This window comes from Gopherus evgoodei, chromosome 7 (genome assembly GCF_007399415.2).
Source record: "Gopherus evgoodei ecotype Sinaloan lineage chromosome 7, rGopEvg1_v1.p, whole genome shotgun sequence".
Lineage (NCBI taxonomy): Eukaryota > Metazoa > Chordata > Testudines > Testudinidae > Gopherus > Gopherus evgoodei.
The window spans coordinates 35,441,358-35,468,415 of record NC_044328.1 but is presented as its reverse complement, the minus strand read 5'-3'; the positions used below and the strand labels follow the sequence as shown (position 1 = coordinate 35,468,415).

General features: G+C 42.7%; 1 protein-coding gene across 1 annotated transcript; it reads left to right on the top strand.

The window, feature by feature from the left end:
• Window positions 1-7,595: 7,595 nt before the first annotated feature.
• On the top strand, window positions 7,596-26,852 carry FAS (Fas cell surface death receptor). The gene is made up of 9 exons (XM_030569914.1): window positions 7,596-7,766; window positions 15,144-15,306; window positions 16,206-16,337; window positions 19,678-19,789; window positions 21,853-21,911; window positions 22,453-22,527; window positions 22,679-22,752; window positions 24,575-24,599; window positions 25,586-26,852. Exons 1-9 carry the CDS (start codon window positions 7,731-7,733, stop codon window positions 25,942-25,944), a joined length of 1,035 nt encoding a protein of 344 aa, XP_030425774.1. The 5' UTR covers window positions 7,596-7,730; the 3' UTR covers window positions 25,945-26,852.
• Window positions 26,853-27,058: the final 206 nt, after the last annotated feature.

The window sequence follows — 27,058 nt, the reverse complement described above, 5'->3', positions numbered from 1 at the left end:
TCAGATGGAGATCACTGCATCCTGTTCTCTTTCTGAAAGAGACAGTTAGACATCACAGGAGACTGACACAGAGAGACTGAGGGAGTAGCTCTGTTACATTCTTTTTTTTAAAGTCAGGAGGCATGAGGTAGGTAGAAAGAGTAAGAGGGAGGAGAACTTGGAGGGGAGACTCACCCCCTAAGCAACATTTTTTCTAGATATGTTATTTTCACTTCAGTAAAGCACCCAGAGATGGGATGATGACAAATGGGCTTTGAGATTCATCAACCAATAAGTCCAAAACCAATCCAAAAACCACAAACGTTTTAATACCTTTTCACACGTTTGGTGCTCTAAAATAGCTCTTTAAAAATAAATGGATAATGAAACATTTTACCCAGACTTTACACTACATTTTACATTAACTTGCCCATAGTTCCTAAGGCTAGTAAAGCTTATCAAAAAGTTAGTGCCGCATTTTCCTAATTTTTTTGTGACTAGCTGGTCAGACCGAGCAAGAAAGGAGTCTGCTGCTTAGACAGAGTATGGAGAAAAGTAACTGTAAAAGAATGCCCTGTGCCTAGTTGAGTGAAAGATAGGGCTTCCCTTAACCAAAGCCTAAATGAAAGGTATATGTTTTGGCCTGGTACAGCCACATCCAAAGCAAAAGTCTAAAATGTGGCTCACTTCAGCCATATTTCCCATTCCCCTTTATAGGTCTTTTCTCCCTAGTTTCACTGCCAGCTTCAGACCCGCATTCAATGCGGCACATGCTGGAGAGGATTAATAAATTCTTCAGACTGACTCAGCCTTGCTATCGTATACAGACATGTGTGCGCTTTCTCTAGTCGGAGGGAAAGAGTTAAACTTTTCCTTGACAATCTCTGGATGGGATCTTGATTCCCATCACACTTCCTGTGCAGCTTTCACAGCTGTTCCATGTTTGTACCAAGCTTTACATGTGCAAAGCATACTCTTAGTACTATTACTTCCAGGGGAATGACTGATGGGAGCTAAACTTTAAAAATGGACAGCAGGCCAGGTATTGAAACTGTCTGATGCTGCTAAAAATCTGAAGAGATATAGAGATCTCAATGCTTACAATAAGTAGCTGCATTTAGTTCCCTTAATCAAGCAACCAAAGTAACATTTTATAAAGAGTACCTAGAGATGAGAAATGACTGCTTAATAATACAGTGTCAGAAGGGATCAGTACAAAACTCAGCATTCATTGATAGAACATACATCAGAGTGTTATAACACATGGTTAAAATAACAAAGTGAGATAGTCAACTCTGAAATGGAACATATCTACATTTATGGTAACGTTACAGTGATTGGCTGTGAGAGTCACCAGGCACCCAGCCAGTTCACTCTTCCAGTCTAAGAAAATGCTCAGTTGGTTTGAATTTTTTTTCTGCTGCGAAAAATTCATTGACCTTGTCAAACTTGGTTCTGTTTAATAAAAACATGGGGCTTATGGCTGTAACAACAAGCTGGATTGTAATAGATAGAACATACATATAATTTAGCTTCCCTCAAGAATGACGGAGACTATTCCAAATCACTGATCTTCATGGATGAACCATCCCCTCCAATGAAAAAACTGCAGGAGGGGAAGCTTACTTATTATGGATGGAGAGGTTCCTGCTGCAATACCTCAATCATATCAGCCCCACAGATACCAAGGACAGTGGCCTCAGAAAAGGGAAAGTAGGTCCGATTGTGAGGTTGTATAGCCTAGAGATCTGTTGTTAAATGTAGTCCCAACCCTCAGACCCTGACTGGACTCATGAAGAAAAAAAACCTATCTTTCATGTGTCCTCCAAGATCTTGTCTCTGGCAGCATGGCTGGCTTTTGGGCAATACTTCCCCCATGGATGCACATTACAATATCTTCCATAAAGTTAATTTTACAGCCTGACCATCAAATTGCTGCAGACTTTAAGCCTTCTTCCAATGGGAGCATGTTGCATACAACTGATGTTCCCCACATGCATCCCCTTCGGATCTGATGTACCCCCGCTAGCCAAAACTTATGGTTCCGCCACCATTTGGTGATCATGTAAAGGGTGATCAGAGGCAAGGGTGGAACATGTGCCATTGTCACAGCTCTCCACCCATGCATTACCTTTCTGCCCACATACTTGTATGTCAGCTCTCCTCCACTCACAAAGGAAGAGGTACACTTGGGCCTCTGTAGTCTTTTCTGACTGGATGATGTGATATATTGAGATCCTTGCATTCATTTTCCTGCCTGTATGATTAGAAATAAAAATACAAACTTAGAAACTGAAATGGATAAGTGGAAATATAAAGTCTGTTAGAACTAAGCCATATCACATTGAAATAATGATTGTTTGATCCATTCATTATTCTGACTCGTCAGCAACTTTGAAAAAAAAATCGAATATTTGTGTAAAAAATAAAGTTACAGATTAAAGCATAAGAACAAAGAAAAATAAAGATGCAGTAAAAGCCAGCTAGATTCCTACTTAATTCTTCCAACTTGAAAAGGAACCTAGCTTCTAGCCTACATCTCTTATCAGCCACTCAACCTAACAGCTGCTATTCAAGTACAAAATACCAATCTTGTCTTAATAATTTAGCATCAAGACAACCATCATTCCTTTGTGCAACAATCCTAAAATGAACCCTGGGCCAAGGCTTAATTTAAGTCAATGGGACTATTTGTGTGAGTTCGTGTACTACAATTTAACCTAATAACAGCATATATTAATGCAGAATGACTGTCACTGTAATATTGTGTGAAGTGTTGTTGTAGCTGTGTTGGTTCCAGGATATGAGAAAGACAAGGTGGGTGACGTAATATCTTTTATTGGACCATCTTCTGTTGGTGAAAGACACACATACACACGTGAAAGCATCTCAAAAGCAAACCTAGCGTTTTCGGACATTCGGTATGTTTTAAAAAATAAAAAAACTGCATTATAATAACCAAGATTCATTCTTTCTTTATCTGGTTCTCTCTCTTCTAAAAGGTAATACTATTCAAAATGTTGAAAACAACTCACTATGGTTTGGGGGCCCTAGGCTCTATGCTGTATCTCTCTTATTGATCACAGGTCATTGATCATGGTCTTGATTTATCCCACCATGTCCTGATTCTCTTCCCCTATAGAGGCAGTTTTTGAGAAGACTATACTAATAGTCACTCCAAGAAGCAATAATGCCTGTTGGGTACCATTTTCCCAAGTGCCAGATCACTTTTAGGGAAAAGAGAGAAACCCTGACACCAACTCAAGCATAAATATAAATTAAAACATCATGATTCTTATTAGCAGAGCACTACAGTCATGTGTTTTAAAGTTGAAGTTTTACTCCTTTGATTTTCTGTTGACTCTCCAGTCTACTCTGTGATGATTAGGCCATCATCATGGGTGCAAAACAAAGGCTACTGTCAATCAAACTAGTGTGAAGAGAAGATTCAGCTATAAATGGATGTGTTCACTGTAACAGCATACGTTTTCAAAGACTGAATGACCTGATGAAAAGTTCAGGATCCTGTGCATTAACTGTAGCAGTAGGCACAACTCACAATGTTTTATAACTATTCTGTGGTGAGAGCTATGAGGACATCTAGTGGCAAAAGAGTATAGTCAAGGCCAGAGGTTACATTTTTCTAACTTGAAACAGTACAATCCAGGTTCACATTAAGAATTAGGCCTGGTCTATACTAGAAAATTAGGTTGGTTTAACAATGTCGGTCAGAGGTGCGAAAAATCCACATCCCTGAGCGGCGCTGTTGAGATGATCTAAGTCATAAGAACATAAGTCCCTGTGTAGACAGCACTAAGTCGACTGCAGAATTCTTCCATCAACCTAGCTACCACTTCTCAGAGAGATGGATTATCTACCCCGATGGGAGAACACCTCCTATCAGTATATGTGTTGCCTGATCTATGGATTGTATTATTAAAATTACTGTTCAGTTGGTAGCCCTGATCTGCATGGGTGCAACACTCACACTTTAGCAACCTATCTGTATTTGTAAGAGTTATATTAATACACTTCGCAAAGTCACAAAAACTCTATCACAGCAAGGCGGAGAGAGATAATGCAGAATGTACATTTGAACATCCATATGCTTACACCACCCCTTACAGAACAGCCTGAAATGCTAGCCATTATCTTCCTCATCTCTATCGCCAATGGCCGTCATCCTGGCATCTCCCAAGGCTACATCTTTCCCTCCTCCTGCACACAGGCTGGGATACAACTTTTATAATATGTTACAGTGACACTATTCTGTCTAATGCATATTCAGTAGGGGTTTCTCCCTTCTTTCTTATTTATATTTCCTCACTCTATTAATGTTAGGGTGCCCTTCTCCTATTGGTTAGTATATTAATGACCTCAACTTATTATCATATATGTCAATTTGCAGCCATGGTACTCTTGTGGTCAGACATCCGCAGATGTTCCCATCCTAAAATATCCAAAAGTTGCTGTTAGCTCATATTCCTGTGGTTGGCTGGTGTCGTTATGGACAAACTTCCCCCTTAAACACTCTGTTCCCAGTTCCCCAAAACTTAGGGGTGACCATTGGGCCATTATCTGTGCCAAAGTTCATAGGCCTCAGCCCTCATGCTAACTGCTGAAGCCAATGTCATACAGGATAAAGGCCTGTAGGATTCTTGCATTACTGCTAAATAAAATAAATGCTAAAGCTAGTACAGGGGTACATAGGTATTGTCTATATTGAAGTGCTGCAATGGCATTGCTGCAGTGGCATAGTTGTGCCACTGTAGTATTTTAAGTGTAGACAAGCCTTTAAACAGAAGGGGAATGGGGAAGAAAAGAAATTCAGAGTCACAGCGGCCACGCCTTCCAATCAAAGAAGCTGCTACAGTCCCGGTAGCAGTGTACAAACCAAACACTTTCACCAGAGTAGATTAGAAATGTTAATGGACTGTCATTTTTAGAAAACAAAAACAATACTCCCCTCTCCCTTCCAAAAAATCCCACTGTTGTGTCTTTTGCTCTTTATACTACAAAGGTAATTAAAGGAACTACACACACACATTGAGGTCTAAATAACAACCATGTTTACTAACTATATACCACATGCAAGGCCTAGCTACATAAATAAATGGCTGCTCTGCAGGCTTCTGGAGGCTTCAGAAACCTAGAAGCCAGTAATAACCACTAGAGGTTTCAAGCTATTGAAAAGGGGTCCTATCCAGTTTGAATGCACTACACCTACCAAAACAAAACACACTACACTGCACGCACAACTCTTCTCCTGGGGAGATGATGACAGAAAGACCAACTGACATGTGAGAGATGTTAGTCATGTCATTTAGTAATGCACTGCTGGAAGGCACTCAGAGACTGTGGTGATGAGGGAGTGTAGAACAGAATCTGGATTTTTTTTTTAATGATTTTTTTTTAAAATGATGCATATCAAGGGACCAATCCTATTGGATCGGGTTTTTGGGGTGTGTGTGTTGTTTTTAAGGTGAACCTTGCTCCCTTGATTGATGAATTTGGCAATAGCTCTGTAATCTTGCAGAGCCCCTCCAGCAAGTGAGGACAATCTAGCACTTAATTTGTACTCAATGTTTACTCAGGCTAGCTCCTATTAAAATCAATAGCCCGGAGTGTGAACTGAGTAAGCACTTTGGGATGTGGGCCCATTGTGAACTGAAACTATGGTGTATATACAGTGCCCACATTTCACATACTTCTTAGCCATCTCAATTCATTTTGGGAGATAGGGGAGTTTGCCATTAATATCTACCCCAAAGATGGAGCATCTCAAAGCATCAGCAGTTCTAGATGAAGAGTTTTGTTTTAGGCGGAAGTGGTTAAAATGTCTGAAAGAGAAGCTATTTTTTAATGTTTCTGAACATAGCTTAACTGGTTTAGCAACATTTCTCAAAGCACATCTGCTTCTGTGCTTGCAAATACAAGGGTGAGTCATAAACCCCTGAAAAATGGGCTTTAAAATGGAAATATCAGCTCAGATGCGACCACAGTCTCACAAACACAATACTATCATGGCATAAACTGAAACATGGTTAACTATTTCAGTAACTGATACCAGATTGAGACTGTCATATTACCTTCAACAGACACTGTAGGTAGAGCTTGGAAGACCAAGGACAACTGTTACATTATGTGAATGTGAAAGACTGTGAAACACCACAGATGATAGGTTACATTACCGGCCTTGTCAGCGCCCCTTCAGGCAAGACAGTGGAAGGCAGCCTTGTCTATTGCAGGTGTCTCTCAGCTTTTTTCATATTTCCACTCACTTCTATGCTATCGGGGTTCCCTTGCCCCTACACCTACACACAAAACAAAGGCAGTGCAGTCACCCCCCAAGATGAGAGAATCAGATAGTGGTTGGAGTAGGGAGACATGAGAGCTATTCCTGGATACATCTCTGATTTGCTGTGTAAACTTTAACAAGTGCTTAATACTATCTATCTTAGGTACGTTTGCAGCTTCCATTACCATAATATCTGAACACCACAGAGCCTTTAAATATTTATTTATCCTCATAACACCCCTGCAAGGCTGGAAAATACTATTCCCCCATTTTGCAGATGGGGATTGAGACAGACAAAGAACAGATTTTAAAGGTATTTAGACACCTAAAGATACACACAGGCACCTCATGGGATTTTTGAAAATGCCTACTGAAAGCAATGGGAGTTAGACACCTAGGCATTTTGAAAATCCCACTAGGCAGCTATCTGCAATCATTACGTACCTGGTACCTACGTGTAATAACCCAGCTTTAAGTCACTTTCCGAGGGTCACACAGGAAGTCTGCAGTAGAGAACAAAACTGACCCAGCTCTTCGAGTCCCAGCCTAGCAGCCTAGCCACTGTGCAACGCCCTTCCTCTGTAAATCTACATCACAGGGATATTGTTAGCTTTAACGGATTCATTTTAAAACACCTGGATCATTGTAGAAAAGGTGCTATAGGAGTAAAATTTATTACCACCCCATAGGTCACCACAGAACTGCCACTGATACACCTGAGCGCAAGACTGTTCTGGACTCAGGCATCTCAAAGTGCATGGGGTGCCAACTCTGATTCAGTTCCAGGAGATATCCTCCCCCCAGTGAGGTAATGTCATTTTCTTAAAATTTCCTATTAAAATCTCCTAGACTGCTTTCAATGGCCACCTGGGGAGATCAGTGGGGATTCCAGGAAACCCCAGGCCAATCCTAGAGGGTTGGCAACCCTAAGCATGTGGCAAGAGACACCTGGGACTCTTTCCCAAATAAGGCGGCCAGATACACCCACAGCCGGACCCTGTCCAGGAGCAGGATGAAAGGAATCCAGCGGAATCTCCCGCCTAACGTTGAGATCAATACAATTGTTTTGCCGCTTGTCCACGAGGCTGCTGCTGGCGTGAGCCCATATTGCACCATGCAAAACTATAGCAACAACGCTTGGGAGAAGGAGCCTCCCAGTCCCAGCTGCGGCTCAACTCGCCCCCCTGGAGCTCCAGGCGCTCCCTACACTACGCCCTTTGCGGGGATCCCGCCCCCCTGCCCCGCGCTGGGCACTGGAGCGGAACGGGCTCCGGCCAGCCCCGGGGGAGGAGCCTGCCCCTGGCCGGCACAGCTCGGGGCGGGGCAGGTGCTGCCGCTGGGCACCAGAGCTCGATGCACACCCGGGGTGACGGCGGCGAGGGCAGTTCCCTGGCGGCGCGACTCACTTTCGCTTTGGAGGGCTTGCCCGGGCAGCGCGCCGGCCGGCAGCAGCATGAGCGCAGGGCTCCTCTTCCTCCGCCTCGTCCTAGTAAGTCCCGTCTCGCCCGGGCCTCGCCGCCGGGCTGTCCGGGGAGGGGCCGGGGTCGGGCGGCCGCTTGTCCGTCTCCCCAGGGCTGCGCCTCTAGCGGAGCCAACCTCACGGGGAATCTCCTGCCGCCTGTTTGAGCCGGTGTCGCCCAGCTGGGGCAGGGGCGCAGACGGCTGCCGGGCCCGGGGGGCAATGGCCAGGACTTGTCACTTCCCTCCCTCTGCTGGGGTGCACGGCGCGGGGCACAAACCAGCTCCCAGCCCTCAGCGAGCGGGAGCCGGGGGCTTGGCTGGGCTGCCCACGTAGGGAACGCAGGTAAAGGTCGATCCGTCGCTCGGCTTCGACCATAAACAAATACTCGTTTCTGAGAAGTGAGATCAGGTAGAGATAAAGTCCTGCCTGCTGCGTGACACAGCCGCACTAAACAGAAACTATTCCTGCTTCCTTAAGATCGGGGCCAGTTGACTCGGAGCCCATGTGAAGGAGACGTGGCTCGGAAATATTCTTTCCTAGAAGCGCTTTGATTTGGGGACTGTTTTAAAAAGACTAGTGAAGGGAGACTCCAAGTAGCCTGTAAAGGGAACTCCCCCTTTCACCCATAGGTATGTCACTTTGGGTCTTTCTGTGGAGTGAAGCAATGCAGTAAAACTAAAGTCTTTCGCTCCCTCACTTGTACTTAAGTCATAAAGAACTGTGATGCAATAAAGGACAAACTGAATGTTTTGCAGAGTTGGTATAGGGCCCTCCTTTGGCTGGCTTACAAGTGAATTCCTAATTTTGGAGAGCTGTTCTATTTTTGAAAATTGACATTTGCCAACATGACACAGTTACAGGGCTGGTGCAACCATTTAGGCGACCTAGGCAATAGACTAAGGCACTAGGATTTGGGGGGGGGGCGGCATTTTCTTCGGCAGCGACCATGGCTGCCGGATCTTCGGCTGCCCTGGTCACTGCCAGCATTTAGGCGGAGGGAGCTGGGGCAGGGGAGCATGGGGAGGGCCGCCTGCAGCAAGTAAGTGGGGGGCGGCACATAGGGGAACTCCCCGCCTCCTCCCCGAGCATGCTGTGGCTGCTTCACTTCTCCCACCTCCCAGGCTTGCGGCGCCTAAGCTGATTGGTGAGCTGGGGCAGGGAAGGGGTGCCTCAGGGCAGAGCGTGGGGTGTGGGGAGCTGCTGCGAGGGGGCACCTCAGGGCAAAGTGGGGGAGCTGCCGTGGGGGCAGGGGAGCGCCTCAGGGCAGGGGCTCGGGGATGGGGGAGGGCGCAAGGTGAAAGTTTCGCCTAGGCACAAAACATCCTTGCACCGGCCCTGCACAGTTATCACATCCATTTCCTAGTGTAAGAAAACTGTCCCAGCAATTGGCAATTACTGATCCTTTAATGGTGATCCATGCAAACTGCAGACTTGAGATGAAATTATTAATGGACAACTACTCTTGATATCAGTTGGGAGCAGGATTAGGCCCTGAAAATGTGACATCCTCAGTTTATAAAACTTACTTATTATGGCCCCGAGCCTGCAAACGCATTCTTAACTTTGTTACCGTGAGTAGTCCTATTGAAATCAGTGGGACTGCTCAAGGTAGTAAAGTTAATCATGTGCTTAAGTATTTGCAGGACTGGGATTTTTCATTCCCTTCTTCCACTCCAGGGAGATACACTGAGAAAGAGTCTTAGGTCCAGTGTATCTCAAACTTTTGTACTGGTGACCCCTTTCACATAGCAAGCCTCTGAGTGTGAATCGCCTCCCCTCGATAAATTAAAAACACTTTAAAATATATATAACACCATTATAAATGCTGGCAGGGTTTGGGGTGGAGACTGACACCTTGAGACTCCCCATGGAATAAGCTTGTGACACCCTGCAGGGTCCCAACCCCCAGTTTGAGAACCCCTGCTCCTTCTGATGTTTTCTAGCATTTTGTCTGAGGACCATAACTGTATGAATCCTCCCTCAGTTACTGCTGTCAGCTCTCTGACATATGGTATTGAATTTCACACATAAGATCTCCCTGCAGCATGGTTATGTTTGGCACTGAATGATTGTTTGCGGAGCAGAGGCTAGTATTGAGATGATTGGTAGCAAAATTTTAACAATAGATTTTATTCATCACTTGAGGGGTACAATATTAATTTTGGTATTGCAGTTATGTGACTCAGTTTATATTATGGAGCCTTACAACTGTTCCACTCCACAAAACACCAAAATATAAATTAAATAATATAGAAGATGCTTAACATCCAAACAGCAGAAGTATAGGTTGTGTGTGTCAAAAGGGAAGAAACGCCTACAGCACACCAGTTTACATAGACATAATCACAGTCAAAAATAGAAGTGCATCTATATTCTGAATTTACGTCAAACTGATGGTGTAAACAAAACTTCTTCCCATCATTCCTCCCTTTAATATACACAGTAGGCTGATGTTTCCGTCTAAACCAGGCTCTCTGTCAAATCCCAGTCCCATTAGCCAGAGAGGAAGTAGCTATCCTACAAACCTTTTATTCCCTCTTCCCTGATTTTTCTAGCATATGATTTTACCACACTTAACAACAACAACAACAAAAAAGCCCTGCAGTATGTGTCTGGTCGGTTAATTTACTTACACCAGAACATGGGAGTAGTTGGGTTTATTAGGCATTGATCCTGCAGATGATTTCCCAGAAGCAAACCCTTGCACTCATGGCACATCAGTTGCAGAAGCAGATCCTTAAGCACGTAAGATCATGGTCCATCTTACCCAGTGGCCTGTAACAGAGCTTCCGAGGGATCATACAGAACAGGGTAATTATGGAGTGATCCACCCCTATTTTCCGCTCCCATCTTTTGGTAGTTGGAGGTTTAGGGTCGCCCCAAGCACGGGGCTGTGTCCCTCAGCATCTTGGCTAATAGCCATTGATGGACCTATTCTCCTTCAAGTTATCCAGTCCTTTTGTGAACTCAGTGATACTTTAGCTATCACAACATCCCATGACAATGAGTTCCACCACTTAGTTGTGTGTTGCATGAAAAAGTACTTCCTCTGCTTTATGTTAATTTCATAAGTGATGTTTGATCAGGTGACCCTCCTTAGGCTCTTACTATTCTTTTTATGTTACCAAAAGATTAATCCTAGACCTGCCCTCATATAAAAAGCAAAACACAGACCATTTGAGAAAAACAGCTGGAGGACACTCGCGCAATGATGAATGTGGTATCAGAACCTATATAAAACTAAATTTAATAGGAACAAATTTGGGTACCTTGAAAACAGCAAACTAATACTAGCTAATAATTTTCTAGTTCATATAGTAAGGTTGTGTATATAATAAGCGGCCAATTTCTGAGAATTTAGAAAAGACCTCTTAGAAGTTAAGGCCCTCATACTAAAGTGTTTGTTCCACCCTTATGACTCTAATAGTACAATGATTTGTACATGTGCTTTAAATGAATGCACATAAATAGTCAGATTCAAGTCGAATGGATGATTCACGTGTAAAGTGAATCTTGTCATAAGTGTTTGCATAACTGGGTCTGTATTTGCACAATATGTTTACCTACTCTACTGCTGAGATGAATTTCTGTTTTCTTCTACTTTGATGCAAGACACTGAACAACCAGGAAACGCTGAAGAGTGAACTGCAATATATTGTATACAAGAAAAAAAACAGATCATAAGCTTACCTTGAATCTTCCATTTTGACATCCGGCCACAGAGTAGCAACAATGAGATAGAAGCTGTTAGTGTTGCTGCAAGTCTTAACAATAGACAGTAATCATTAATAAATGTGCATTGAGAAAGAACTCCAAAAAATCCACAGAACACTCCTGTGATACAGTACAAGGATGTGTTATTACCCCCACTGTACAGGTGGGGAAACTGAGACAAGACATTATTGCCAAGATTTTCAAATTTGATCTTGTTTGGGGGAAACGGGGGTTTAGACCCCAATAAGTCTGATTTCCAGAGGCACTGAACACACCCAGATCCTATTAACCTCAGCACCAAAGATACACAAATTCTAGGGGTTTTACACCACTGTAACTCTGTTGACTTCACAAAATTAAATTCAATTCCTCTTTCTTGCCCACTGATTCTCATGTCTCAAGTGCGCTGAAAACTTTGGAACATGAGGAACTGTCACTTTGAGTGGTTGCTTCAGTGCAGTTCACTGATAACTGTACATTTCATCTTAATGTGAAAAAAGAAAAGGAAAGGTGAAATAGAGCAAAAAGAGGAGGGAGTGGAAAGAGAAACTGGACCAGAGCACAGTTGCCAACTTTCACATGGTAAATAAGCACTCTGACTTTCACGGTAAGCCAAAAATTAATCTAATCCTATTTAAAAACAAGGCTAAAACAAGCCAATCCCTAAGAACCCCAACACTCTATGTGACTAGATCCCCCTGGCATGCGGTCTAGGATTGTGGTGGGCCTACTGTGCACCCCTGACTCTGTCCCCTCCTTGCCCCTGTTTGGTCCTGCTTGCTGGGAGCTGATAAAAAAAACAGAAGCAAAAAGCCCAAAACTAGCCAACAAGCAACTCACAAGCCAATTAAGCCAAAAACAAGCCCAATTTCTGAATTTTTTCCCGTGGGTTTGGCATGTCTGGACTAGAGAGCAACTGCTATAGTAAGAAGTCTGCTTCATCTAAAAGAGTGCAAGGAAAGGATCCATTTGCCAAACAATATAAAATTACCACCTGTTTGATAGTTCTATCTTGCTAGGATTAATGTAAGCTTTTGAATTTTCAAAAGAAAAAAAATCATTAAAATAGCAAAAGGGGGCTAAACTGTTCATAAAGTCATCATTAGTGAAAGAACTACCAAGAGCAGACAAACATCAGAACATAAACAAAGCTTCCCACATCTTGCTATCCAATGCCAAAGCAAGGAAATCTCTTCTCCCCCTTTTTAAATTTCTTGAGAACCCCTAATGAGCTATATGCACTTGCTGCTGTGTGACTGATGCAAGAACAGATGAGAGGTTTTGAATGGTTGAAAATTATGGCCCCAAATTAATAGATGCAGGAGCACGCTCCCATGTGGGGATGGGAAATCAATGAAAGAAGAGAATGGGTGACAGAGAGGAAGCAGATAATTTCTTTTAAACTTACTATTTAAGCAATTGCCCATCCACTATCTGGGTCTCACATACAAATATTGTATGTGTTATGACTATGGTAGGATTAGATCGTTATGCCACTACATAGTGTTTCCTCTGAAGTCTTCCATTGGTGGGAAGTGTTCTGCCTGTGTAAGAGACCTGAGGTATTGTCTACAAATCACATGGATCCTGGAGGAGCCACTGGGCCCTCAATGGCTCTGTCGTGGCTCTGTAGGTAGCTTGGCTCAATTGCCACACTGCCAAGGACTCCTCAACTGGGGCCTGCCATTGGAACGCACTTCTATGGGTTCAGAGAGGGGCTCTGAAAGAAGGTTAATGCCTGAGCAGATCAATTGGAATTGGAACTGACAATCTGGCCCAAACTGTGATTTCTTAGGGTTTTTCTGGGGTTAGTTGCCCCTACTTATTTTGATCCTACTGGATGTTTGGACTTTTAGTTTAAAAATGGCATTTGTTTTAGATTAGGAAAAGAACAAAGACAAGCCTCCATGCGTCATTCTAGGCTAAAAATGTACATTGTATACATCTGTTTGTATGAAAACAGATAAAAAAGCACCTATCATCCCCTTAATGCATGTGTGTACCTTCAGTTATTGCCACTGAGTGATATGGGTACTACTGAGGACACGAATGGTTTCCCAAGCATACCATCAAATTGTGTTAACATTAGTGTTCCTTTTGTTATTAGTAATTACATTTTAATTTCAGAGGATTGCATATCCTGTGGGAGTGGCAATTCCAAGGAGAATCAAAAGAAAAAGAATGAAAAAAAAAAAGAAAAATTAGAATGTCACTTTGGGGATGAGGGGAAGCAAAAAAGGAAGACTATCAAATGTAGGGCAATGTATAAAGTTTCTGCGTGCAATGCCTATGTGATGCTACTTGAAAGACAGCTCCTGAGAAGTAGTCCACACTTATTGTATTAGGAAGTACAGAATTATCTGTGGTAATAAATTGATTCTGTATATGTTACTATGCATTTGTTTCTGTCTTTCCCTATTGTGTCAACAAGGGGGAGAGGTGGGGCGGTTTTGGTGGTTTGGAGGAGAGTTCTGAGTTCATGCATGCACATAGTAGAAGCTAGAAGGGTTTGTTACTGTGGTTTCTGCATAGTTATCAGTTACTTGCTTTGCACGTGTCTGTCATTTAGAAAGTTATTATAATAACTCATTCTATCCAATTCTTTACACCTTTTTCTTTTCATGCTTTTCTTGTATTTGCTCCTTCACTTTCTGTCCCTAGCACTGGATGGAATTTGTAGTAACACGATACATTTGGCTATTGATTCTTGCTCTACCGTACACTCTCCCTGTGTTTATCTTTCTGTTCCACACTGTATCCTCCTTTTCAAAATGACAACTGCTGACTTGATATTCTGGCGCTGATTCTCCTCTCTCTCTCTCACATTCGTATCAATCAGTATTACCTCCTCTGAATTGCTGGAACTGCACCTGTTACTGGTATAAAAGAGTGAAGGAGAGGAAAATCCGGCCCAGTGTGTCTGAGAATAAATATTTCTGGAACATGAACAGTTTCTCAGAGGAAGAATGTGACTTTAGGCACAGCCCTGAGCAAGGAATGATGGCTAGACTACATGCCCAAAGAGCTGCTCTGAGATGCACTGACTCAGAAACCCCTCTGAGTCACAGCCCTCCTGTTTGTGGACAGCATCATAATTTCCTTCAGGCCTACTCACAGTGTAGTCCCATTTACACCTGTGCACTGCACCTGTGGTCAGGATAGCCCAAGTAGGTGGATTAAGGGCATTCTGCCTCCATTTTACTTCTTTGAGCCTGTGTGTAGTCCACTTCACAATGTCAGACCTGCTAACCTACAGGTTTCTCCATGGACTGTGGGTTTCCAGACCCTTCTGTAGGTCCTAGCAAAGCAGTCAGTCAGAGCTGTTGCAAGCGCTGGGGGACATGGACACACCCCCACACCCTGCAGTGCTCTTACAGCACTCAGAGCACTTTTGGTTCCCAGAGCCAATCTCCACCCAGGCCTGGAAGGAGGCAATGATGCTGTCACTACAGCATCTTTGTGTAGGGTGACCCCCTGAGATATGGAACACACAGTGAGACATTGTTTCCCCGCTTTCCCTCCCCACCTCTCCTCCAACCCTTGCTGTGAGGTACTGCTCCCACGCCTTCATCCACTCCTCTCTCAGGGTCTAGTGCTACTGTAGCCCACTCTACAAATAACAGGAGGCTGGGGTAGGAGGAAGAGTTTGAGCAATTTTCCCATACCTATAATTTTCCTGTTCTCTCCTAGGTGTTTGGTTGGACTGTTGGATCACAGTGTGACAGTGATGTACCTGCTGCACACACTATATATGATAAGCTGTCTATAAAGAGGAATATTTCTAAAAGGGAACTTAAATGTAAAGAGGGAGAATATGCTGCAGAAAATATCTGCTGTAAGAAGTGTCCACCTGGTAGGTATCATTTTAAAATAATTTATTGAAAAAGGGGTGAGTGGAAATGGCCACAGGCAGAACTGCATACTGCTTGATAAATACTCTACATCAGAGGGCGTCAATAGGTGGACTGTCAGCCAAATCTGGACTGCCAGACATTTTTGAATGAACCCTGAAAATAAAAATAATTGACTACCCCTGCTCTACATGCTGTAGCTTCTACTGGGACACAGTGTTATAGGGCCTTCCTCTGGCCCCCAAGTGGCAGGACTACATTGGCTTCATATTTTTGGAAATCCCTTGGGCACTGAAAACTGTATTCTATGGATCGGTCTCTAACCTTCTTGTATTTAAGCTGTTTCCCTAAAGATGTATATGATTATTCCATGCTATGTGAATACTTTCACATGACCTGTTCCAAGCCTAGCTAGAATGCAGAATCTTAGAAAACACACAAATATTTACTAAGTTTATGCCAATAACTTCCCATGGATTTCAGACAAGTCTGTGTAAGCTACTTGGCATTCATACAAAAGCACTAGGATATTTACATGCACAATTTTGAAGGAGGTAAAAAATGCATTCATGCTCTTTTGTCCACACAGCTCCCCATTTATACCTGTGAATAGGTATTTTCATTGAACAGATCATTTGTTTAGTAAATTTTCCTTCTTGTTTTTAATCATTAGAATTTTAAATCCAACCCTACATACGCTATATTACCAAAATACATGTATGGATAGAAACCCATATAATTTATCTGTAGCATTTAGAAAATGTTGATCCTGTCATTATTCATGAATTAGAAAGTTTAAGAGATGAAGAGAAATAGAAAATCTAAAGCAGGTCTTCCAGCTGACATCTTCTGGGTACAGATACTACAACTTTCATTTTTCTTTTTGCGTTTTTTTTTGCAGGTTCAGTTAAAAGTGTTGATTGCACAAAGGACAAAAACACAACTTGTGAACGATGCAGAGAAGGATCATTCATGAATCATTACAATTCTCTCGATGAGTGTATGAGGTGCAAGTCATGTGACTCTGAACTTGGTAGGTCTGTAAAATAGCAACTCAAGCAACAAAAAACTTCCCATGGGACAAGACTGGGGAGTTACCACAAGCTTTGAGTAAAGGGTAGCATATAGTTATGATGTCCCAGGAATAGACCAGGGAGGAAATGGTGACAAAGTTACAATTTGGTCCCTGGATCCCCTTTTCTCTGCAGGGAGCATGCCATGGCAGTGCTTTTCCTGAGCAGTTGTTCAGGTGCATTGGTTGGCACTTTGAGAGGGAACAGAGTTAAGGCTCTGTCCACTCCCCACCCACCTGTGTTGGAGGGCAAGTAGAAGTCCCTCAAGATGGCTCTTTCACCCACTGTGTGACATGTGATATGGGTAGTTCACTATGACATTTCAGGGTGAAATCTAGACTAGTGAGGGGTTGTGGCACCACCTGCCGTCCCAACGTTGGGTGCCTCACAATGTTGTGCAGGTCACATCGTGAATATCTGGCTATAGCTGCAGCCTGCCAGCAACACTCCAGTCAAACTCCAGCTCCCACTCGCCTTGGTTACCACTTGCAGCATGGGCCCAACACATTCCCAGTCCTACATTCCCCCCAAAAAATGTGTGTTCTACTCTGTCCAGCCCTCTCCTGGACAGTTCAGGTATTATAGATCTGTTTCCTCTGTAGGGAGTCAAATCATAGGACTGGAAGGGACCTTGAGAGGTCATATAGTCCAGTCCCCTGCACTCATGGCAGGACTAAGTATTATCTTCTAGACCATCCGTGACAGGTGTTTGTCTAACCTGCTCTTAAAAATCTCCAATGATGGGAGATTCCACAATCTCCCTAGGCAATTTATTCCAGTGCTTAACACTCTGACAGGAAGTTTTTCCTAATGTCCAACCTAAACCTCCCTTGCTGCAATTTAATCCCGTTGCTTCTTGTCCTATCCTCAGAGGTTAAGAAAAAACATTTTTCTCCCTCCTCCTTGTAACAAACTTTTACATACTTGAAAACTATTACAACAGTTTGCTACTTTAATTGGAGTCACCAAACAATTCAGTTTAAACACAACACTGGATTAATTTTGATTAAAGAATAAAACAAGTTTACTTACTACCAAGAGATAGATTCTTAAGTGAGTACAAGTATAAAGCATTAAAGTCAGAAATGGCTACAAGAGAAATAAAGATAAAATGCTTTCTAGTAACTAAAAGTTAACAAACTAGACTTGGTTCAAGGTTCTTACCAAATGTTTCTAGCAACATAAATGACCAAGGTCTCAGGTCAGAACCACCCCCAAAGTCCAAAGACTGATTCTTTTGTCTTCTAAGATGAAAAAGTGAGAGAGAGAGAGAGAGAGAGAGAGAAATTCTACCTGGTGTGTTTTTGCCCCTGATCTTTTATAGTCCAGCCGCTCTTTGAAATGCATTTTTCCTCAGGGTTACTCTTAGATCAACTACCTTCCAGCTGTGATGGTGGAGACTTGGGGTAATGTGGTGAAAGAGGTTCCATGTTGTTTGTTAAAATGTGAATCAATCTGTTCCTGACACCCACCTTGTGGCCAAAGTATGGCCACTTGACAGGTGATGGCCAGTCAACTTTGATGACAGTTGGTTAGAGTCATCAGCTTGTCTTTGGGAAACTGGTTACCCACTTCCCAAACTTATCTGGTAAACACATTTCAGTTGTAACTTCATCTTATGTTCATAACTGTACATATAATGTCATTTCGTGCATTCACTACGATATGATTGACTAGTGAGTTATTAGTTTTCAAATGATACCTCACAAGCCATATTTTGTAGAAAGATTATTACAATAATGTGTAGAGTCAGAATTCAGGGGTGCAGTCGGTCACGCTCACCTTATGCCCCTGGAGTTCCTTGTCTTAGCATTTACCTTGGCTCACAATCTGGTCCACAGTGAAAACACTTTAGATATATTCAAACATTTAGAGTGTTAACAAAAGGTACACGAAAACCAATGTTTCTGTTTAATACCTTGCTTACAGAAGTTACCTGGAATCGTTCCTTATTATAAAAAACCCACACACACACTAGACAATGTGAGATACAACTTGATTTTCCCAGACACAGTTATGAGTGTTTTACAATGGACACACACACCCATGACACAAAGCACTATCTGGGAGAACATAAACCTGCTCCCACTCTAGTCCTCACTGAAGCAGGTTTGCAGCTGCTTCTCCTCAAACTCAGAGGTGCTGCATAAGCAAGACATAGTAGAAATTTATGCATAGTATTATAAGAGACATTTGAGGAAACCTGTTTGCAGGTGGCTGAGAGCGGGGCCACAAGTCACATCAAAGAGTTGAAAATCCTTAGCTTACAAAAAGTTTCCAATAAGGAATTGTTGTATTAATTTTAAATAAATTTAAACTTCATTTTAAAGTTATTAGAGGCTCAGGACCCTGAGCATCCTACAGGGTTTTGTGCTTGATTGTGTCTGGCCCTCTGGCTGTGCAAGAGTGTGGGATGGGGCACAAGGAGCCTTCTCTTACAGCCACATCACAACCCTCGGTGGCTGCTGAAATTGGCATTTTTAGGTGTGGGCTGGGGTTCAGTTCCAGCAGCATGTCCTTTCCTTTAATATCTCTGGAGGTTCTGACAAATGTCCCCACTCGCTATCTGAGTCCTGCGTCACCTGGGACTCATTCAGCTACAGAAAATATTTTTTAAAAGTCACCTTCAGATCTAGGTGTGTTACTGGTACTGTATGGGTATCTCGTGCTGTTATAAGATCTTGCAGTCATGTCAATCTTACTAGCCAATGATGGATAAAATCTGACTTTAAATAGCAAGATTTTACTAGAAGAAAACTAAACTAGTTCAAACCAGGCCAAACAGAGTGACTTGGCACTGCGCAACTTGTCTGTTTTACCCAGTGTCCTGTTCAAATAAGTAGATGGACATCAGGGAACTGCACCAGGGGATGATGCAGGAGATGCACAGGGAACCATTACAGAAATGGCAACTGAATATGCAGGAGACTAGACTATTAATTATATAAAGTATCATAGAATGATGAATGAGAAAAAAACTGCCAGTATTTTGTAATGTTATATACTAGTCCCCTTCCAGCAAAGCAAGTGCTTATTGTCAGCTCTTTTTTTGCAACGTTTGATTGCAGAGGACTCCTTCCTTCCCTCCTCTTCCCAGTATCACACAATCAGAAGGTGCTTGTAGAAAACAATATGGTGATTCTTGCTATTATGACCAGCTCACATTGATGCATACAGCAATAGAGCTAATAGAGCAACAGCACTAGGCCTGAGCATAGCATTTGCTAAATGTGCACTAAAATAGTTAGAGTATACCACCTTCTTCTCCGAATTGAAGAAAACTCTTGGGATTTATTTTAGATTTGGAAGTTGCAGAACCTTGTACCGTCACTCAGAACACAAAATGCAGGTGTAAACAACACTACTTTTGCAATTCTTCTGGCCCATGTCATCATTGCGACCCATGCAGCAAGTAAGTTTGAGGTCTTTATTATTTAACTATTCAAATGGTTTGTTATTTAATGTGAATTAGCCAGACTCAGCCAGTTTTTCAATATCAGTGTGGCCTGTAAGGCATTGTTTAGATTAGGAAAGAAAGATACTAATTTTTCAGTCAATTTAACTCACTTAACTCAATTGAAAATCCCACATCAATGTAGACACGCTTAAACACCTGTTAGCTGCATTTTAGCGGTCAAGTTATAGCATAATGAGGTTTTCAGTTGAATTAAGCTAGTTCTATTGAACTCATTCATTTAGAGGAAAAAAGCACATTTTTTCCTAGTCTGGACAAGGCCTAAAATTTTATAGGTCCCCATTTGCATGGACAGTTACCACAGTTGTGTCCAAATATGCATTTGAATGCACAAATCTACACACACATTTAGAGGCCACTTTTAATAATTCCCACTCCACGTTTTTTTGAGCTTTGTCTTTGTGTGTTCTGTTGGGGTGGATAGAAAATTATTCCCTGTCAGGAGGTTATGGAATGATGGATTGGATGGGAGAGGAATTAAGAGTTGGAAGGTCTGGCAATACCAGAGGGTGACAGTCTGTAGAGGAAGAGAACTTCAGGGAAAGCAGCAGGTTCCTTTTATAGGATCTTCTGCCAAATTCCCTTGGACCCATACGTCTCTAATCCCTCCAGAAAGTGACATCACTCATTTTAGAGAGACAAGATGGGTGAGGTAATATATTTGTCCAATAAAGGATATTGCGTAACCCATCTTGTCTACCGAATATTCTGGGACCAACACAGCTACAACAACACTGCATACATCTCATTTTAGTCACAAAGTAAGTATAGTGCATACAGATTTGGTATTCCTTCATTTACTGCACAAATTACTTTTCATCAGAAATCTAAAATTATGAAACAGATTTTAGATCAAGTTTGGCTGAAGGAATGAATCCCTCAGCATTTTAGTTTTCTGGTATGAGTTTTTTAAATATCTGATTTTGGGTTTTTGTCACACTGACTGCATCCCACACTGGGGCCTTGGCAGACTGAGAGATGTGTTTGTTTCCTGTTCATAAACAGTCATGTAACCCTGGTGCAGCAGGCAATTCTCTGTATGTCTACACTGCAGTTAGACACCCACAGCTGGCCTATGCCAGCTGATTCAGGCTAAGAGGCTAAAGAGGTTTGATTGCAGTGTAGAAGTTTGGGCTCAGGCTGCAGCTAAGTTTCTGGGATCATCCCATCTTGCAGGGTCCTAGACCCAGGCTCCAGCTCTACTGTGTACACCACAGTTCAATAACCTCTTAGCCAGATTATTTTAGCCCGAGTCAACTGGCACAGGCCAGCCACAAGTGTCTAATTGTGCTGTAGGCATACCCTCTGTTTCCTGCTGCATGGGTGTTTGATTACCAGCTCTGTTGTGAATAAGGCCAGCATGCTTTTCAGTTCTATCAAAGGGTGCCCTCCCCCCTCAGCTATTAGTGAGTGTAGGCAATTGTGCTTTTGTTATTGGGCACTGTAATGGGTGGAACTGTTTCTGCCTCCCCAAAATCATCTCTGTCCTAATCTCTCCTTACATTTAAAAAGCAAGTAAAAACTTTATTCCAAAGGTGTTTGGGTTATTTTAGAAGGAGCGCTGTTGGTCCTTTCTTTATTGCCTTTCTCTTCACTTCCTTTTTCTCTATTAGGCTCCCTCCTTTGTTTTATCCTGTGGATATTTTATGTTTTTATTGTGTTTCTTTGGGTTTTATCATGGTGTACAGCACCCTGCGCTGCTCACAAGGCTGTGTGGATTTACTCTGTAAATAGTGGTATTAACATCATTTACATTATGACTCATGACTTACAGGGAACTGGACAAGAATCCCTAGAGACTAAATATAACCTTGGAGGACCAGAGAGACACTTCTTCCTCCCTACTAAATTCAAAACTCCACTTTCTTACTATATTAAAAGCCAACTGGTAACAGGGTGGGGGGCATGGATAACTTTGTCTTCTTTTCATGACAGATTGTGTTGTTATTCTATCATTAAATTACTATTAAATACATACATATATTTCGTATTTTCTCTAGGTGCGAAAATGGCGCAATTGAAAAAGAATGCACCCCGACCACAAATACCGTATGCAAAAGTGAGAGTGAATTACTTAATCTTGGTACCTCCACTGGCAGAGTCAGTTGGATACAGTGGAATCAGCTATGCAGTGTAGGCCAGATTGTGTGTGTTAAGCCCCAGGTTGAGGCAGTGTGGTGCTGCACCTCCACATAAAATGCTTCCTGGGGAGACCTGGTATGCAGGGAGAGCACACACAGCTGCACAAGGGTGGAATATGGCCTTCAGTCCATGACTGGTCAGTTCTGCTGGTTGGTGTGGTGGGGTTGCCCCTTGTAGAGTGGCTTGTACCATAGGGAACAGTAACGGGGAGCAGTCCCTGTTGGCAGGAGAGAACTGGAATAATTTGTGTGTCTTGCCCTGGCACAGGGATGCAAGGAGCAAAGAGAGAAGACTCCTTGCACCTCACTGGTCGTCTCCTCACAGTGCACACATCTATACAAGGGCCTTCCACAGTCTGGCCTTTATAATCCTGTGAAGGGTTCCACGTGTGTTGTTGTATTGCACTGTTTTTCTGTGCTTTGCTTTTATGTACATTTTACAATGCTCTAAATTTTCAGGGAACTTCTGGTGGATCTATCTAGTGGTTGGAATCGCAATTGCTATCGCATCACTAGCCATAGCAGTATACTATTGTAAGTTAGTCTCTTTTCTTCATCTATACTGTATACTGAATTGACTACTCTACTGCTTAATTAATCGTAATTCTCCTCTCTTAGGTGCTCCATTTTAGCACTGATACGTACTCTGCTGGTTTTTAAAATTCTTTGGCATGGTTTGTTTCAGACAAGAAGAAACGGAAGGATTTTGATTTGAACAATCAGATGCGGCATTGGGTTGTCCACAAACCACCCACTCCTGTAAGTATCATTGCTTAGCATGGCAGAAATTCAGCTTGGTGCATGAAGCCCTCTGCACCACTTAAATCCACGCTGGGGCTGTGTAGATTGTGGAGGTCTGTCCTCCCTTTGCCCTCTGGCTTTATGTGAGGGAAGTAAACTTCACCACAGAGAGAGAGACACTTGCAGGAGAGTTCCAGACTATTTTTGTCAAGCAAATAACAGGATTTGTCCATGTACTTCCTACAAGCAGTTCTGAAAAAGAGTGTTTTTTATAGTACAATCATAGAATCATAGATAGAATCATAGGTTCTTAGGGTTGGAAGGGACCTCAGGAGATCATCTAGTCCAACCCCCTGCTCAAAGCAGGACCAATCCCCAAATGGCCCCCTCAAGGATTGAACTCACAACCCTGGGTTTAGCAGGCCAATCCTATATGGAGAACAAGAGGAAGTTTTCAAATCCTCCTCTCCCAGCTACACACACAAGCTAGGAAGGAAGTCAGGGATTTTATTCGGATCGTTCCACTCTCTCTCTGCCTGAGATAAAGTTGAAGATTTTATCCCCTAAATAGTCCCATGTATAAACATGCATTGTTCCTTAGAATGGAAGGGGCTAGCAGTGAGTGCCCAGCAGCTGAGGACAAGAGAGGACACTGTGTTATTCTGCTGTGACCCTCTCTATTCTCTCAGCCCATGTGTGAGCAGCACTGAGGGGCTCAGTTCATCCAGTTCTCTGTGGCCAAAGGACAGTTGCAACACTGAGGGGACCATGAGGAAGCAGAGTGAGAATGGGCATCAGGAGAGTTTTCTACAGAGGACCCTGGGGGGAAATGTAACATATTTGCTGGCCTGACTCATTAGGGTCAGATCATTACAGAAACATGCAAAAAGTGGCCCAAAGTTTGCTGGAGGAGGAGGAGTTGAGCATCATTTCTGCTCCCTCCCCCTCCCCATGCTTATCTATGGGCTGTAGACACAGGGGCGGCTCCAGGCCCCAGCACACCAAGCGCGTGCTTGGGGTGGCATGGGGGCGGGAGTGCTCTGCCGGTCGCTGGGAGGGTGGCAGGTGGCTCCGGTGGACCTCCCGCAGGCATCCCTGCAGAGGGTCTGCTGGTCCCGCGGCTTCGGTGGAGCATCCGCAGGCACACCTGCGGGAGGTCTACAGGAGCCCCAGGACCAGCAGACCCTCCGCAGGGACATCCTGTGGGAGGTCCACGGGAGCCGCGGGACCGGCGACCGGCAGAGCGCCCCCCGCGGCGTGCCGCCATGCTTGGGGCGGCGAAATGGCTAGAGCCGCCCCTGTGTAGACAGGAAGGATGTGGTGCTGGGGGAAGCTCCCTTCTTGCAGCAGCATCTCTCTCCAGCCTAGTACGGCGCTCCTCACTTAGACAAAGGATCATTTCTCTCCTAAAGAATACTCCATACATTGCTTAAGCATTCCAAATAGCTAAGATCCTGAAGTTCTTGTACTAGTCCGGTGACCCAAATAGAGGCCACCTTCATTTCTATTACTCAGTTTAAAATTGGCTAGTGCACTGTGTTCTAAACATGGCCTGGCTATTAAAGAGAGGGGTCGTGGATAAAGCTGGGAGAAAACTCCAAATTTCATGAAATTTAGCATTTTGCATAATTTGATGTTTTAAAAATATTTGGTAGTGGGAGTCCGACCCCACCCCCCAATAAGGTACAAAGGGGACTTTGCCACTGAAAGAAGAAGAGAAGACGGGAATAAGTGAGAAAACAAAAAATAAAAATTGACAGTAAAGAAAAACTGGGGGGAAGGGCCGAGACTCTACAATCTGCAGGGCCTCCTTTACACTTTTTTCTTTCTCTGTTTCCAGGAAATGGAACGTCTCATGTACCCAGGTATGAAATAACATTTTACTTTCTCTGTAGGAATGGTGAGAAATATGGTTTCGAAACCATATGCAAGAATATATGTTTTGTTCAGTTTAATGCCAGGTCAGTCTCTGTTTTGAAGAGCTGTCACTCCTCACTGATTTATAACTTTCCATCTTAAATAAATGTCTGTTATGGAAACAGCCCTGCAGTCCTGACTAAGACAACTCTCATTGTCTTCAAATCAAAGAAAGGTTTGCCTTGGTAAGGGCTGCAGACCCTATGTTACTTGATACATGTTAGCAGGAATTAGTTATTGAAAAACCCAAAATGCACCCAACTGTTTTCCTGCTTGTTAAAAAACTGTGAGTATATGCAAATTTTTGAAGACTTTGTCCCACAGGACTCTCTAACTAGGAAACCCTCTACTGGTTCAGTAGATCCACTGGCAAGCTTGTTGCCAGATCTCAGGTATTCATATATTCTAATCTCCTGGATGCCGCGCTTCCAAAGCCAAAGGCATTCACCCTGTATTACAGATAACATAGTATTGGAATGTAGTCCTACGCAAAGCCCAGAAGATAAGTTTCTAGACCCTGAACTGTCAAGTGCATGAGTCAAGCAATGGAAGTATCATCATGGAGAGGTTCAGGGTCCAGCTAAGAGGATGCCAGAGGTGCTTGCCTGCTTAACATGCCATTCATATATTTGGTGATGGGAGAAAGGGAAGAAAAAAGGGTCCTATAGAAAGATCTGAGGGTTTATTTGAAGTCACAAGAAGGGGATATGGGTCTGTGCCTGAACGTTTGAATTTTCTAACATAAGGGAGAGTTTAGCATGTCGACCCATTCCTACTATAAATTTGCCTGTAAAAAACTGTCTCTTGCTCTCTCATTTGGCTTGAAACCTCATCTGTTTTGAATAGGAAAAGTGTAATCTATTTAAAACATGAAAAAGATCAGTAAAGTACCATTGCCATGAGTTTGTGTTTCAAATGTTATTTGTATTGTCAGATATTGACCTGAGCACCCACATTCCTGCTATTGTGGAGGAGATGACACTACCACAGGTCAAGAATTTTGTTCGGAAGCATGAAATCCCAGAACCTGCCATAGAGCAGACAATCCAGGACCATTTAAATGATTCAACTGAGCAGAAAATCAAATTGTTCCATATCTGGTATCAACATCATGGAATGAAGGGGGCTTATGGAAATTTGATCGTCAGCCTGAGAAAATTTAGTATGCGTACTGTTGCTGATAAAATTGAGAAAAAACTGAACGTGGTTACTTCCAGCAGTCAGGAAAATGGAAGATCAAATGTCAATACTGTTGAGCAAAGCAGTGCCCTTTCTGATGGACATAAGGTGTAGTCAGCAGGAAAATATTTCTAAACTGGTAAGTATTATTTTTATATTGTAAATAAAGTTTTCAAAGACCGATCCCTTCAGCATTTCTAAATGATTAAAGAAGAGGCGAGTGAACAAACACAGACAGCATGGCTAACTTCTGGAAACACATCGATGCGCACTTCAAAGATTGAGATTTTCCTATTCTGGGAAGCAGTCACTAAAAAAGCAACAATATAGGAGTTCATGCAGAGGGCTCACAATGCTTCTGTGTCACACAAAAATAGTCAGCCAACGTTTTGGACTGAAACTTTAGTTTAAGGATTTATGGTCCCAGACAATGGATGATCTTTACATTTAGTTATGCTGAAATTATGGTTTATAACTATTTTCCTTATGTAAAAGAATGAAAACTCTGGTGTTATGTTCACAATATTTTCAGCAAACACACTTAGGGAAAAAAGGATTTCAATTCTTATTTTAAATTTAAAGACTAACTTTAATGTAATCTGTAAACATGTTAAAGATTTACTCACATGAGAAATCCCATTTAAAGTCAGTTGGGCTATTCAGTTGTGTAAGTATTTGCAAGATGAATATACTTGTTTTTATAGTTTACTTTGAATGGTACTTTCAGTTGTGAAAGCATATGGAAATGTACATATTTCATGAAGAGCCCCAAACTAACCTCAGATGTGTGGGTGCATCTTATTGCCTACAACAATAATCATGATGGTCCTTTCTGGTCTTAAAATAAATCCATGAAATGAAATGGGTTCTGTGCCTGTATATCTGAAGTACAAAACTGGGTACTCAATTTTTAAAGGTCTGTCATACCAGCTGTGATCCAAGGCCCAAATGTTTGATACTAGCTTTTCTAATGCAAAGATTTAAAGTAAGACACAAGCAGCAATAAAAGAAGCTTGAAAAAGTGTATGGTTCTTTCCTTTAATTTGTATAAATTGGCCTATAATAACCTCGGTTTCAAGATTTCAGATTCCTTGTATCAGTAAACCACAGGAATGAAAACTGAGAACTCCATTCATCTCAGGACCATATGAAGCCCAGAAAGCTGTGCACCAGACCAATCTATTCAGCATGACTGGGCTGCCACATAGTTTATCAGCCTCCAAAAGAG

Coding starts and splice junctions, on each gene's coding strand:
- FAS (XM_030569914.1), top strand. CDS start 7,731: ATGAGCGCAGGGCTCCTCTTCCTCCGCCTCGTCCTA. Junction 19,790..21,852: donor CATTGCGACCCATGCAGCAA/GTAAGTTTGAGG, acceptor TATTTTCTCTAG/GTGCGAAAATGGCGCAATTG. Junction 22,528..22,678: donor AGCCATAGCAGTATACTATT/GTAAGTTAGTCT, acceptor GGTTTGTTTCAG/ACAAGAAGAAACGGAAGGAT.